Genomic DNA, 15,873 nt, shown 5'->3' on the forward strand with positions numbered 1-15,873 from the left:
TATGGTTTTGATGTTTTTCTATGCCAAATACCGAAGCAAATATTGTGATTGTCCATTAATTAGATTTACAAATCATTTAATTCATCAAAAACAAGTCCAAGCATGGTCCATAATGTATGCTAAAAAACAATTATAAGTTAGTCATGACTTGAAGTCTTTAGAGGGGTTCATTGTAGACTCTTGCACGAGCAATGTGACCTTATCTTTGGACAGCCACCAGTTTAGCCAACCTAATCATTATAATGATGTATATACTTACGCTTGGTTATGCTTACTACTTTGATGCTTCATTAATTCAAAGCAATGAACAACAACAATGTAATAATTGGACAATTATGTTCATTTTATTAGTTAGGAACTTAACATGATATTTTTTTCATGGTATATAGAACAATGGAGCCTTTGATCATTATCATTTTAGATTGACTAAGTTCATGCTAATTGTCTTTGTTCTTTTCCAAAGAAGCTTTCCGATTTGGATTACAAGATAAGTATACTTGTGGTGGGCCATTTTTCTTGGTCATCTCTAAACTAATGGAGCACATTGGCAAATCATGCTGATAGTAGAGTTGTAGAAATAGATATTATTTTGTCAGTAGAGAATTAGACAATAATCTTTATCGAAAAGAAATTTGAGAGAAACATATATCTTAACTTTTTTAGAAACATAAAAAGTTAGACATAGTTAAATTAATGTAGTATCAATTGCAATCAATTTTGTCCATCTGCGACATGATTATTATCCTCCCCCGTCTCATTGGTGCATGTGACATATATAATTAGTGTGATAATTATCTTATGCAACCTATGTTTCATAAGACATATGGGCATCATCGAAAGGTACTATAAGATTTCCAACCTATTTTTCTTATAAATATCTTGAAATTTGTTTATATATTAGGATCTTAGTATTGAAATGGTCAATTTTTGCTTTGTTGCAGGTTATCAACAATGAAGATCCCATTTGCACTTATTCTCACATTTGGTTTGGTCATGATCATCTCCAAAACAAGTGTTAAAAGTAGAAGGCTTGAGTAGAATCTCTTGGATTTCTCTCTTCAAGGGGTTAAGGGAAAGGGATACATGCTTGATGATAATAAAGTTGTCTTTAGAATGAGCAATGAGAAGATCAAGAAGAACATCAAAAGTACTAGAGAGAAGAAGGGAAAAGCTGTTGTAGATCTATAATTTGGCTATCCTTTTGGAGCTATAAAAGAATGCCAATGATAATAATAGTAATAATAATGCTAAGAACAACAAGTATGATGTGCACACACTCTGGGCATGTCAGCAGATTCACACCACTAGATATCGATCGATGAGTACCGAAGGATGTTTGGTGATCTTTGTAAGCACACACAAAGCCCTACTGCCCTTAAATGTTATCTGCTACTACACTATAGGATATGTCAAATTTGTTCGGTGGAGAGAGCAAATGCTTTCAAGTATTTACTTTGTGTCATGGATAGCTTCACAACAACATGTAATGGATGTCTGGATCTTTTGATCAATGTCCTATAGAGAGAGAGAGAGAGAGAGAGAGAACTATGACATTCACTATGTTCTTGAATCCATAGGAAGAAGATAATACCAAAACATTATATATATGTATATGTATATATGTATATATGTATATGTATATATATATATATATATATATATATATATATATATATATATATATATGTGTGTGTGTGTGTGTGTGTGTGTGTATGTATATATATATGTGTATATATATGTATATATATATGTATATATATATATATATGGATAATTTTTCTAAAAAATATTCATATGTTGGGTATTTCAGAAAAGATATTCCCTCTTTTGTTTTTTTTCAAACAGTACCTATAATTTAAAAAATAACTAAAATATCTTTAAAAAAAATTCTACCAATTTTTTTATTATTACAGTATTTTCATTTGGCTCATTTATAGTATCTTATTAAGGTACTGAAAATGCTATAAACATTATTGAAAAATACTACAAGTGGTATCATATTATATTTCTTTGATTGTCATTATTTATGAATCATTACAATATAACATTTTTAGGCTTATAGTTAGTTTTTTTAAGGTTACGAGTTCATTTAGATTATTTATGATGTTTTCGAGTAATTTTTATAGTGTTTTTATTACGGTGGCTAAAATACTATAACAAGTTAAAAATACTACAATAGGCTAAAACACAATAACAGACGAAAATATTTTTAAGAAATAATTTATTTATTTATAATTAAAGATACTGTTTAGAAACAAAAAACAAAAGGGAGGTTCCGATTGAGAAAAATCTAAAATATAAATATTTCTTAAGAAAATCTTTATATATAGTATATGTATATATATAGTCACAGTGATCCTCAATTATCATGATAGCACAAAAGTTTAGTTGGTCACTAAATAAGTCGATTGACCTTCGCCCGCAGTAACTATTCACATAGCCGAAGAATAAATGATTATGTCTGAGCTACAACCTACTCGGTGTTGCAGATAGAAAATGAAGCTCCTACAAAGCTCCTTTTTTGCTATTAATTCGTATTACATGTCTTTGATCTCCCTATCTATCTAAGTACTCATGTAGAAGTTGCAAGCCGTTGTCTTCTATTTACTTTGTGTTGCCGATAGCTATAACTAGCAGCCTTTAGTGACAGCCGGTGAAGATGAAGCTTTCTAGTTTACTTTGGTCGACAAAAAGCAAAAGCTTGTGTCCGGAGTTTATGAGAGGCAAAAAAGCATGATTCAAACGGTGACTATATTGTTCTATCTTTCTTATCGTGATATAGCAACAAAAATGCACATTTTGTGGCAGACTTGAGTTTTTGATGACGAATAGTCTCCAATGAGTAGATATCAACATAACACCACATCGTCTTCTTCACTATGAGTTTTCTCGGATCAATAATAGCACATTCAGATTTATATCATCTCACTCTGTTACAGCAGGAAATTAACTGACAGGTTCCGTATCTACATAATATTCTACAGATTAGTATAAATTATTAGATGAAATTTTAATTTTTTTATATCTGATACATCACGGACTAACATCCTCATCATTCGTCAAAAAAAAAAGGGAAAATAAAGTTGAAGCAAGATTGTAACTCTCATGAAACTTTGTGGTAGACAATCACATGGGTACTTATTTGGCCTATTAGTAGCATTTGCTGCGTGCTTTCCATAAGAAAGATGCTGGTCCAACCATTACCACTAGCCACAGTACAGACTTGTGTCAGCAACATTTACTATCCATAGCATCATTCAAAGTTGAGAGGAGATAGGTCACAAGCCACATTTGCATGCTGTGAAACGTAGGATAAAGCTTATCCCAATCTTGTCAGATTGATGCTTCATGTTTTTCACGTTAGCCGCCCCCCAGTTTTCTTCCATGCATGCGACAAAGCTAGTGATCGAGACGACAAAGCTAGTGGATGAATCTGTCGAAAGAATAATAATGAGATATCATTAGGTTGTCAAGTGTTACTAAACCTCTTCATTATCAATCTTGTGGAGAAGGCATATTGACATTTAATAGGGTAAGGACGTTGTCATCTGAAAAACGTGAGCGGTGGAAGAGAAGACAAAGTCTTCATCAAAGGACGAAGTACTACTAAAATGGCGACAACATGGTGAGGGCTAATCCACTGTCTTCGTAAACGTTTCCATGTTACCACCGGGTTTCAGCATCTGTTCATGCACACTCGATCTCTATATAAGAAGAAGCGCACTGCGATCACATAACCTGCACCGATTCCTCCTGTATCTCCGAGCATGAGGAACTCTAGAATTCCATTCCAATGGCTGCGTGCTTCACTAGCCCTCCTCGTCGTCCTCCAATCACATGTCATGGCAACGGAAGCAAGTGGTGTCGGTGAGTGGCCTTCTAAGACCATGCTTTAGGTCTCATGTAAATTTAGGCCTCTTTGACTGAGTCATCTCGTTTTACTGGTAGGAGCTGATTGGGAGTACAGCTACAATCCATGTAACGAGCTCGGACCTCAACATTGGGGAGACCTTCATGAAGAATGGGAGACGTGCAAAACTGGAGAACAACAATCACCCATTTCGATTAAACCAAGCAATATCATCGTCAGCACATCACTGGGGAGCTTGAGAACAAATTACGGCACCAGACCTGCTTTCTTGCAGAACAAGGGGCATGAGATCCTGGTAATCGAGAAACAGAGTCCGGAATGCCCTCATGTCTTGGCTTTAACAGTACTGAATCCTACGTTCTCTGTGATGTTGCATGCGTGTCAGGTGAATTGGAGGTGGTCGCCAGGAGATCTTGTGATCGGCGAGAAGACATTCCATCTCCGGCAGTGCCACTGGCACTCACCGTCCGAGCATGAACTCTATGGCAAAAGGTTCGAACTACAAGGGTAATTGCTACTTGTAGATCCAGCGATCCGCAAGCTCAACTCCTAGTTTTGTCGACAGGTATCCCTTGGAGTTGCACATGGTGCACACTACTCCGGCGGGAGAAATAGCAGTCATTGGCATGTTGTACGAGTTTGGTCCATTTGCGGATCCTCTCTTGCACCAGGTTCGCATTCCCCACCAATGGCCTGACTTGAATATGTCTCTCACGTCAGCTGCTGGACTAACTCCTTCCTTCTTTCTCCTTTCGGTCTCTTTTGGCACAGTTGTCGGAGGGCCTAATAGCTCTCCAGACACAGGACAATGTGAATGTGGGGACTATCCGCCCACCTCTTATAGGTGAGAGAGAATCATACTTCAGGTACAGTGGCTCTTTGACAACCCCACCTTGCGGTGAGCAGTTACATGGACGGTGATGAAAGAGGTACGCGTGTGCCTACCGCCACTCCTTTACCATCTCCTCATGGAAGTCGAATGATCATTCTCCGAATCGTATGTTGTTGTTTAGGTGAAGAGCGTAACGGAGAGTCAACTGGCGTCGCTGAGGATTCCCGTGCATGATGTACGTGTGGTGTTTGATCTTTTTCCCATGCATAAGATGAAGCGTTTTGTTTCTTGCATTGCCTAACCATCATCGTCTTCCATCAACCCTCGTTCTCGCAGAAGGACAACGCAAGACCAGTTCAGCCCATCAATGGACGCAACGTGTACATGTACAAGCCGCCGCACGAAGACCATGCCAGCTCTTAAAGCGAAACTGCGGATGCCTACGACGCACACTTCCATGCCTGAAAAGGATGATGAAATGGGGTTGCTACTTCTACTATGTATCTACCAGCCACTCTTTCGTTATTGCTGCGGTAGAAGCCATCTATCTACCAGTAAAAAATAGTACTATGTAATATGCCAATGTCTGTTGTCCGGAAATAAATGGCACGCAAGGAACATCGCGTTTGATTACCTAATAAGCTTGTTTTTTTTTTCTTTGGGAAATTAAAGATCAAATACAGCCAAGAGAGATATGTTTCTTATGGGAAACACACTGAGCGTCACTAGAAATCAGATCTTTGGATCACGAGAGCTGTACTAGAAAGAACTTTTTCTTGGGAACCGAGGCTGCAGGCTATTACCTCCTCCGACCAAGACTTTTGTAGCTACAGACTTGTGTGTAATTTTGATGGAGGTGAGATATAGAATACGAAACTTGAGGAAGAAGCCAGATCAGATTTGTGGGACGTGTTCAACGAAGTCATATCCCTCCATCAATAATTGGTATCATGTTCATGGCATCCACAAATATTTGAATCAATCTTGTTTATGGACAAGACCATAATTTGCCTGTCTTCATTGGCAGGAAAAATGAGTAGGACCGAGCATGTTTTATCTGACAATTTCTCATGAAGAATATAAAGTAAATACATGATTAGCAGAACAACAAGGAATTAGCAAAAACAAATAAGTAAATACATCATTACCGGACCATCATCCATTCGTCCGGTAATGATGTATTTGTGTGGACACTGATTGTAGTACTATTATAGCATGTTGATGAATGTCTGTTGAGAGTTACTTTTTATATTTCAATTAAATATGTAATTTGAGACTGTTAGTAGATGCAAAATATAAACTATTTCTGACTAAGATTGATGTAAATTGGAGAGCTTGGTATTTTGTAATGCAGTATTACTCTGAATGATAGAAGTAGTTTCATATACAGTACTTCCAGTGGTCAGTCTCTTGTTGCAAAATCTTGTTATCTTCTTTAACATATTATATCATTAGCATGTCAAATCAAAATCATCATATTGGTTTTAATTTAATTCTTGGGCATATATCTGGATATATCTCTAGAGGGGTTGAAAGTGGGGAATACCGTATTTCGGCCCCATTGAGGACGTGGCTAACGTAGTAGATAGGTTGTTGCATCGGTGGCGTCTCCTGAACTAACACCAAGCTAACCTCCTATGCCGAGGCCGCCAGGTAAAGACCAAGGGTTTCTCCTGGTTCGGGGGAGGCGAGTTGGGGCAAGCGGAGGAGGCACGCCTTTAGCCTTTCGAATGCATCTTCGTACTCCGGGGTCCACGTGAAGCTTTTGACCTGTCGTAGTGCCCGGAAGAAGGGGAGGCACTTGTCGCCCGATCATGATATGAATCTACTGAGCGCTGCCAACTTTCCAGGGAGGCGCTGCACCTCTTTGATAGAACGAGGCGGGGGCATCTCGGTTATTACCCGGCTTAACCGTTGGTTTGGGGGTGCGCGATCGAACTGAATCTTAATTGTATCCCGTATGACTGGCAATAGGCCCTGAACTTGGTGTTGTTGAACTGAGCTCCATTGTCGGTGACGATGGCTCTCAAAATTCCGAATCACGTGATAATGTTCTTCCAAGTGAAACTTCTAACTTGTTTCTCGGTGATGGAGGCCAAAAGTTCGGCCTCAACCCATTTTGTGAAGTAGTCGACCCCTACTATAAGGAAGCGTCGTTGTCCCGAAATCGGAGGGAAGAGGCCGAGGAGATCAAGTCTCCACTGGGCGAAGGGCCAGGCCACTTCCATCGGGGTGAGCGGAACCGCCGATAGCTAGCATCAATATGTAAATTTTGATGAACGAGAATTTTGGATTGTAGAAAAAGTTCTGCATTTGACCAGCATGTAGATATATAGGCATTAACTTAAATATTTAAGTTTCTCATGGAAAAGAAATGATTGTGAAATCTAGATACATATTCAGGTTTAACTTGTAAAAAGGTCATCATATATACTATAAGACTGAAGGGAAATTCCTGTCAATGGAAACCTCAACATTAGTGGGAAAACATGGGAATAAGATGGTCTTTTTTTAATCTAAATCTGCACTAACATTTAATTTTGGATGATCTTTTTACATGGCCATTTCGACCTAAATTGTGATCTCTAAATTATACCATATATATCGGTTATAACCAATACTAATTCTTGATCAAGCTTTTTTACATATAATGTCAGTGTTGCTGATTAGAGCTTGAGCAACTATTTGAACTCAACAAAATACGTAGTAGGCTTATGAAGTTTGCTAGACTACAAATGACCAAGTAGCTTATGTGGAACTCCTATTCTGGTATACTTGGAAAATGATATGAAGAGTGGAGATGAAGAGTGTAAATCCTCTACAACCTTGATTCCTAATATCCATTACTCAGTCTCAGCATGAATTTGTTGGTTGGAAAATATTGCTTGTCTAGAATTTTTACTTTGGAATGCTGCATTCAAATAATAAAAGTTAATTAAAATAAGAAACTTCTACTGGTCAGTGTATGTCTGTGCGGACATGTCGCTTATGGATCATGATATGCTGTATTGACTACACTTTCATTCCAGAAGACGAACTTTTGCAGTTCAAAGTATCTCGTGCACTATAGGCATCATATATTACGGATGGACTACGATTTCTTTGCTTGCCTGTAGCGCTGCACGAGCAATTCTCTGTGGCTTGAGGAAATATATTCATCTACTAACTTTTGTATTATTTGTTTTTTTAGTTGTACTCTTTTTTTGTTGCTCTAGGTGGTATATTTGTTTTCATGCCTTTGGACTTGGTCGTCACATTCTTAGGGATTTTGCAAAGCTTACATGCCCAATTGGATGATACTGTTAAGAGAGGGGGAAGAAAACCTGTATAATCTAGTACTATTCTTTTATATTAATCTTGCACTAATTTTTTCCACATTATTTACATGTATGGTAATGGGTAACTTGGCTCCTAGCGACATGTTTTGTCTTAATTTTGTATGTTTTTGTTTATAAAAATATATGTTCAAATAGGTTGCAATGCTACAATGCGATCGCTCGTTGCGCCGAGCAAAACTACCCAAAATGGCTTCGTTTTTACATGTCATAACCTATTTTCTATAGATCGCAATTGCATGCAAAACGTTAGCCATCTCAGCACCCTAAAACCCCTTGGGTGGCACCATGGAGGATGGGGTTTCGGTATAGTATTAGGCATTGAACAATCTTCATAAGTTCGCATGTTAACTTGATAGGAACTTGTCTTCATGCCCGACACCCGATGAGCAGTTGTTTGTGGACTTACAATTGTTCGTTTTACCTTATAAAGTCCTTGTTTTCTCCTTCCTCTCTTTTCTCTCTCACACTCAAGGTACTCGCTGAATTGCTTGTAAAGCTTCCCTCTTCGCGAGACGTCAAGACTTGTCCATCGCTCATTTTCAATCTAATCAACTTTCTATTTTACAGGTCCTTTGGAACCTATACAAGATTGCAACTAGGCTGACCGTTTGCGGACACATATGTCGCAAGGGCGCCTCATGACTTAGGTAATCCTAGCTAAGTCTAAAGAGTTAGCGCAAGGGTGCTTCACGACTTAGGCAACTCCAGCTAAGTCCATGACTTTGCTGCATCAATATGGAGTAAATTTACTTATCCAAACATATGAATGAAAAGACCTCATGTATTAGGTAAAATAGACCTTCTGTTACTAAATTCCTCGTAACTCTCTAGTGAAAATTCTGAATTATGTAAAACTTGATTCTTTGGAAACTAGATTCTCATATCTTTCTTTTAACACTTAATTTGGATATTTTGAAGTATATTTACCTTCTGAAACATCTATTTAAATTGATTCTATCAATTCTGCAAAAACAGATATGATCAATTTTGACCTTCCTTTACTCTATTTGTTGTAACTTCCTGTTAGGAACTCAAAAATTATAAATCTGAGTTCATCTGAAAATAGATTGATACTGCTTTCCAATTACACCTATTTTTAGTGAATTGGAGCATGCTTGGTCACTCAAACAAATCAGGAAATGTACCATTCAAATTCTGCCAAAATTGAAAACTTTGTTGAGTTTTGCCTATTCAAGTTTCATCTAATTGAAAATTTGATTTCTGCTAAATTCTTCTTCAATTGAACTTTATATTAGTTCTTTGAAATTCTTGTATTGTTCATCCTGAAATTGTTGTATGTCTGAAATTGTTGTATGTCTGAAATTTATTATGTAATGCTTTATATGTGCCAATGTTATTGTTCCTACTACCCTTTTGTACTCTGATGTCTTGTGGGATATTGTGAACTTTTGCCAGAAATGGTAAATGGAGTTATGCTTAGAGCTCGCGATTGCTCTGCCAGCCCCATTGACTTCACTCAGACGTGGGTGGATGGAGCTCCCAGACGTGGAAGACTTATGCTTGGTGGTCATCCAGAAATGGATGAATCACATTATGTATGTGGTCCCACAACGCCCTCTATGTTTTATATTTATGCTTTGGATAAAAATGGAATGCATGCTATATCAAAAATGACATACAAGCTAGTGTTTATTATTCGGTTCACTTATTATACTTTAGAGTGTTTCGTATGTCATTGTTATGCTCTAAAACAATCTTACGCCTTTGATATACACCTAAATGCTTCATGTGCCATTTGATACATGCCTAAATGCTTCATTTGCCAATGAAATACTCCAATTTCCTTTCTCCTATTGTTTGTTATGTCTAACACCTGTTTTCGAATGAGGTAACCCTTTGTGATTTTTATATCAAATGAGATGATTTCAAATGAACACTTTTATTTCTGCTTTTGTTATCTTGATACTAAGCCTGCTTGAACTTCTCCTATCGCCATGGATATGTTAGTCGCTTGCTGAGCTCTTTATGCTCACCCCGTTATTATATAAATTTTTCAGGATAGTTTGTCATGCATTGAAAAGCTAGAATTGGGTTGAAGCAGTGAAAGGCTAGAAGATTTTTGGGCTAAGCTTTGTTGGTTGATAGGTTTTTGTTGTATAGTATACTTTACTTCTGATATAATATTAAGGATATGTTGATACTTATGTGTTGTAAAAGTTTAAAGGACCGCTCATGTTTATGGAATGATAAGTTTAAGTTGTATGAGGATATGAACTCATGTTAAATAATTATTTTTTTGTGATTATATATATTTCTACGATTATGGATTGGTGTTGTGGTTGATGTTTAGTTGAGTTGCCTTTGGATTTTATGAATCTTTGAGTGAAGTGGAGTATGATTTATGAAACGTACAGGTTTATAAATTGTGAATATTGATTTGAATGGTTTCTTAGTATCCTCAAATTTTTAGATTGGATCCTGGATTGAATTGACGATGAATTATAATATTATTGATTTTAGACAGGGTCACACCTCCTGAATGCGATAATTCGGGGGGGTGTGGGGGGGGGGGGGGGGGTCGTGACAGATGTCTCTCTCGAGTAACCTATGACCGGGATTATTTAGGATCTATGTTTAAAGGTGAATCAATCTCATTATCGTGATCTCATCATGATCCGATTCTCATTGCATAGATCTAAAGACATCACAATATATATATATGCTTATATGCAATAGTCAATATAAAGTGATAAATGCCAAAATATAATAAGTAAAAAGATTCCGTGTCAAGTCACACATGCTATCACTCACGTAATTGGTTTGCTGAGCACTTATGACTAGCAAAGATACCATATGCTTCAACGATAGGGTCTATCATTTATGTCATGCTATGTATCAGGCTTGATATAGTGCATGCTCTGAGTGTCACGAGCAGGTATCAGGCGGATCTAGGCTAAGAGTATTGGAAATCAGTAAAGTGTATCCTTTAAGTACTTGAGAAGGACTAAGGATCTTTTACCGGTATATGGAGGTAGTAGCCTCAGGGTTAAAGGCTACATAGACTCGAGTTTTCAGTCTGATGTCGATAATGGTAAGTCTAATTTGGGGTATATGTTCACCCTGAATATAGGAGCAGTATGTTGGAAGAGTTCCAAGCAAGATACTACTGCTAACTAGACCATAGAGGTAGAGTACATTGTTGTAACAGAGGCAGCAAAGGAGGGAGTCTGGATGAATAAGTTCATCACATATTTTATGAGTTATGCTGGACAGCAAGGAGCCAATTCCCTTATATTGCGACAACTATGGGACGATTGCTCAAATGAGGGAACCTGGGTCTCATCAGAAGTGTTATGAGAAGGTTCCAGGTTATTAGAGAGATCGTGGCCTAAGGAGATATAGCAGTGGAAAGAGTTCCATCCGAGGATAACATCGTAGATCTACTAACAAAGTTGTTGTCTCATATTGTCCTTGAGCATCATAGGGGTCTGATGGAGATCAAACAATAGGTAATTGACTTTAGGTCAAGTGGGAGATTGCTAGTCATAGGTGCTTTGAAAGCTAATCATGTGAGTGATTGCACGTGTGACATGATAAGTATTCTTTTTATTTATTATATTTTGATATTTTTATCACTTTATATTGCTTATTGCATATATGCATATATATTGTGATGCCCGTAGATTTGTATAATGGAAATCGGATCGTGATGATATCATGATAATGAGACCGATTCGTCTTTAAACACAGTCCTTAAATAATCCTAGTCATAGGTTACTCGAGTGGGACATCGAGATAACTGGATAGATTGGTATACTGTATATGGAGGCAGCTGGTCTCATAGCTGCTCGTGTGGGGACATTAAGGATACAATGCAGGTGCTCATTGGAGAATGAGTTCACTGATTGATTCACTCACGGAATACTGATTGGTTGATGCCTTATTGTCAAATAGTGATTCCGTAGTCCTGGTAGTACATTTGGTCCTCAGACTTGAGACACTAAGGATATCTTGTATGAGCCCTCTTCCCCCCACTCTGGTCCCCATGAGTTCTTCACTATCCAGTACTTCATCCCATCCTTAGATGTCCCATAGCCTACGTTGGCCACTCCATGATCCAACTCTGTTCCACAGCTCCCTGTGAAGACACCCTAAACCAAAGCAGCAGAAAAGTGTTGTCTTTGAAACCTGTTTACATCAAAAGAGAAGCATGGATGAGAGTTGTGCATACCTCGGAGTAGAACTGGAAGTCCTGACCGCTTGCTTCGATTGCTACTGATACAGGTTGGTTCGCCACTGCTCTCAGCAACGCATCCTCGTCGTTGACGGGAACGTCCTCATATCCATCGATCACAACCGCAGGAGATCTCTCCTATAAATAACAATGATATGTATAGAGTTTACGAAGAAGATAATGACTACAACTAAGCAAATTAACATGTAACTCTTTTTACTTTGCATTGTTCTTGTCGAGCTACATAAGGATAGTTTTCCTCTGTTGTGATCCCTCCATTTCTTTCGATGAAGTCGAATGCATCATCCATCATACCTCCATCGCACCCTTTGTTGGTGTTGGTGTCGCAATCCACCAGTTGTTGCTCTGACAAGGAGATAAGCTCGTTGGTTCTGATCTGGTTTATTCCCTCCACCGAAACTACTGTCGAGAAGGCCCAGCAACTTCCTGCAACAATTCATACTAAATTTTCAGTTATTTCGATCGAGCACATCAACAAAAAAATAAAATATTTCGAGCTCACCGCATTTGCCTTGGTCTTTGATAGCAGTGACGGCACCCTTCTGCCTCCAGTCGACGGTAGGAGTTACATCGGTGACGTTCTTGTATAAGAAGTACCCTTTGAGGCTCGCGCTTCCTCTCAGAGTGCTGCGGCGACGAATCCTCGTCCCTGCGTACGTCCTCTTGAACTCCTCCCTCGCCATGTCGCCGAACTTGTTGAGGCTAAGCTTGTAAGGCTTGGCTATCTTGTTGGACGCGAACACGAACTTAGCGTTCTCTTTAAAAACATCAAAGCGGATGCGCTTCTCGTCGACGCTGCGTGACACGCCATGGTGGCTCTGCCACCTCTCGTACAAGTCCCAGAGCTTCTCCTCCGACGCGATGTCATCTCCAGTGATGGGAATGCTCGTGCCCATTGCGAAGGCCAACGCAACGAGAACGGCAGCGAACAAGAATGCTCTTCTCATGGTGGTGAACGAGGAGAAACCAAACACAGGATGGAGGTAGGGTTAGGGATCGGAGGAGGTATCTATAGAGATGTTGGGAGTGAAGCATGACGACTGGGCGGTTAGGAGATTAGGGCATGGTCATGGGAGAGGCTCACTTTTACGTAACTGTTATTGGCATCTTCTTAAGCGATGCATGCATGCATGCATACGTCGAAAAGGTATCCTCTTCGGGTAGTTTGATGTGCATGGGTTCGGGCAGAAGCTTCCAAGCCAATATGGGAGAAGAGTGTGTAGTCCTATAGAAATGGGAACTGTGAGGTTGCATATCCAAATCGCAATTAGCGTTTGATTAGGGAAAGAGATGGATATTATGAAGCCTCATATAGCTCGATGAATTATATTGATCAAAATGTAGCATAAATAAGACTAAAGATTAACTCGATAGGTAAGTCTCTAAGAATAGCTTTTCTACAGCTTCAGATGAAGCATTCCATAATTCATTACTATATTGAGCTTTGGCATCTTCCTCGACGAGGATTCTCTGGAAGTCGTGATCAAACTGGAAGTTGGAAAAGATGCTCATCTTTTCACATTCTTAGATTTGATAAGAAAATTGCATATATATTACAAATTTCATGTACAAATTGATCAAAATAACACCTGAAATAATTTGGCACCGTTTATCTAAAAGAAATTTACATTACACTAATTGCTAGAACTTCTCAACTGGCAAGTTCACTTCACAGAATCCCTAGCGAAGTTTGGAAAAGTTACAAACATCAAGGCAAGGTTTGACTTGGAACAGCACATCTTCACCAAAGAAACAACTACAAAATAAAAGAACCCACAATATTTAACAAAAAAAGGTACCTTGTTCTTTTGTTTGATAATAAAGTACATATTAAAATTGCTTTTCTAATGGCCATGTCTTCTACACAAAAACCCCAATCAGAAAGGCCCAATTTCAAGTATAAGCTTGTTCAGTTTCGAGTTTTCTTTGTACCGTATACGAGAACTCATTATCTCCTTGTGGTGGTGGCATTTCAATCCTATCCCCAATGAGGTATTTTCACTTAACCCGACTCTTTCCTCGGGTTGTGGTCCTTCATAACAGATGATTCGGGGATCGATACGATTTGATTTTGTGTCGAGAGCGTAAGATGGTGCATGTGGATTCTTAAGCAAGGAGGAAAGAGGAACGAGGTTGGGTTGGGAGGTTGGCTCTTAAGCTTCTGTTGTGTCTTTGTGATTGACTCGAGGTGGGACTTGAGTCAACCCCCCTACGTCACGTTTTTGCATGATTGGTCGTTATCGAGAGGGGAGGGATTCCCGACTCAACCCCTTCGATATTTAAGTTAGCAAGTGGTTTCTGTATTGTAAAGGGTTCGATCCCTTTTCCTAGACTAGAGGGTTGGCTTTTATACCTATGGAGCCGACCCAAAGGTGCACAAGTCATTAATGCTCGTCGTTGTCTTTATTTGGTGCAATCACGTGAGCGACCAACCCATACATTCCTGACGGTGCGAGTCGACCAATGCAGACTTCTGTCATGCGATACTGACTTGCACGGCCCAGACGACGCGGAGTTGATTGTCCGTCGTGTGCCAAGTTAGCTATTCTCTCCTTCGGTCGATCTCTCATGACCTTAGCTGGAATTTCCTAAGGCGTGAGGCACCCTTGTGGCCACGACGTGAACTTAGCTTGCGTTGCCTAAGTCGCGAGGCACCCTTGCGGCAAAGACACGAACTTAGCTTGCGTTGCCTAACTCACGCTTTGCCCTTATGATATTGCTCCGCAAAGATCATCCTACTTGTGACCTCTTGCAGGTCCTGAAGGACTTGTAAAAAGAGAAAGTTGATTAGTTCGAAGAGTGAGCGACGGACAAGTCCCGACGTCTCGTGAAAGGGGAAGCTTTACAAGCAATTCAGCGAGCACCTTGCGTGCATAAGAGAAAAGAGGGAGAGGGGGAAAACAAGGACTTTAGAGGGTTGAACGAACAGCTGCAAGTCCACAAACAGCTGCTCACCGGGTGCCGAGCGTGACAACAAGTTCCCGTCAATGTAACGTGTGAACTTGTGAAAGGTTGTTCAATGCCCAACACTATACCGAAGCCCCATCTAGCCTTGTGCCACCCGAGATGTTCAAAGGGGCTAAGATGGCTGACGTTTTGGTGAGCGGAAGCAGACTACAGAAAACCGCTAGTCATAGGTGCCTAGCAAGCCAATCACGTGAGTGATGGCACGTGTGACTTGATACAGAATCTTTTTGCTTATTATATGTTGGCATATATCACTTTATAACTATTGCATATATGCATATATATATTGTGATGTCCTTGGATTTGTGCAATGGGAATCGGATCATGATGAGATCATGATAATGAGATCGATTCACCTTTAAACACATATCCTAAATAATCCCGGTCATAGGTACTCGAGAGGGACATCGTGATAACCGGACAGACTGGTGTGCTGTATACCCGTCCATATGATGGATGCAGTTGGTCTCATAGCTGCTCGTGTAGGGACACTAGGGATATAGTACAGGTGCTCATTGGAAAATGAGTTCACTGATTGATCCGCTTACGGAATGCTAAATGGTTGATGATGTCTTATTGTCAGACAGCGATTCCGTAGTCCTAGTGGTATATCTGGTCCTTAGACTTGAGACACCAAGGATGTCATGTA

At 39.3% G+C, this 15,873-nt stretch overlaps 2 protein-coding genes across 2 annotated transcripts; one reads left to right on the plus strand and one right to left on the minus strand.

The window, feature by feature from the left end:
- Positions 1 to 3,667: 3,667 nt before the first annotated feature.
- Positions 3,668 to 5,369, plus strand: LOC135588973 (carbonic anhydrase Nec1-like). The gene is made up of 7 exons (XM_065081302.1): positions 3,668 to 3,867; positions 3,949 to 4,166; positions 4,257 to 4,363; positions 4,437 to 4,542; positions 4,643 to 4,800; positions 4,885 to 4,938; positions 5,040 to 5,369. Exons 1-5 carry the CDS (start codon positions 3,768 to 3,770, stop codon positions 4,790 to 4,792), a joined length of 681 nt encoding a protein of 226 aa, XP_064937374.1. The 5' UTR covers positions 3,668 to 3,767; the 3' UTR covers positions 4,793 to 4,800; positions 4,885 to 4,938; positions 5,040 to 5,369.
- A 6,619-nt stretch (positions 5,370 to 11,988) lies between these two features.
- LOC103994227 (vignain-like) lies at positions 11,989 to 13,204 on the minus strand. Its single transcript, XM_065081375.1, has 4 exons — positions 12,760 to 13,204; positions 12,457 to 12,683; positions 12,234 to 12,374; positions 11,989 to 12,153 (listed from the first exon to the last, which is right to left on the minus strand). Exons 1-4 carry the CDS (start codon positions 13,202 to 13,204, stop codon positions 11,989 to 11,991), a joined length of 978 nt encoding a protein of 325 aa, XP_064937447.1.
- Positions 13,205 to 15,873: the final 2,669 nt, after the last annotated feature.

The sequence above is a fragment of the Musa acuminata genome, chromosome BXJ1-8 (assembly GCF_036884655.1).
Source record: "Musa acuminata AAA Group cultivar baxijiao chromosome BXJ1-8, Cavendish_Baxijiao_AAA, whole genome shotgun sequence".
In the NCBI taxonomy this organism is placed as follows: Eukaryota; Viridiplantae; Streptophyta; class Magnoliopsida; order Zingiberales; family Musaceae; genus Musa; species Musa acuminata.

Bases quoted from the DNA above. Each gene is read 5' to 3' on its own strand.
- LOC135588973 (XM_065081302.1), top strand. From the start codon at position 3,768: ATGAGGAACTCTAGAATTCCATTCCAATGGCTGCGTGCTTCACTAGCC. The intron at 3,868-3,948 runs GTGAGTGGCCTT...TTTTACTGGTAG, and splicing joins AACGGAAGCAAGTGGTGTCG to GAGCTGATTGGGAGTACAGC. The intron at 4,167-4,256 runs GTAATCGAGAAA...CATGCGTGTCAG, and splicing joins ACAAGGGGCATGAGATCCTG to GTGAATTGGAGGTGGTCGCC.
- LOC103994227 (XM_065081375.1), bottom strand. From the start codon at position 13,204: ATGAGAAGAGCATTCTTGTTCGCTGCCGTTCTCGTTGCGTTGGCCTTC. The intron at 12,684-12,759 runs GTGAGCTCGAAA...GAATTGTTGCAG, and splicing joins CAAAGACCAAGGCAAATGCG to GAAGTTGCTGGGCCTTCTCG. The intron at 12,375-12,456 runs GTAAAAAGAGTT...TGTTATTTATAG, and splicing joins CTCGACAAGAACAATGCAAA to GAGAGATCTCCTGCGGTTGT.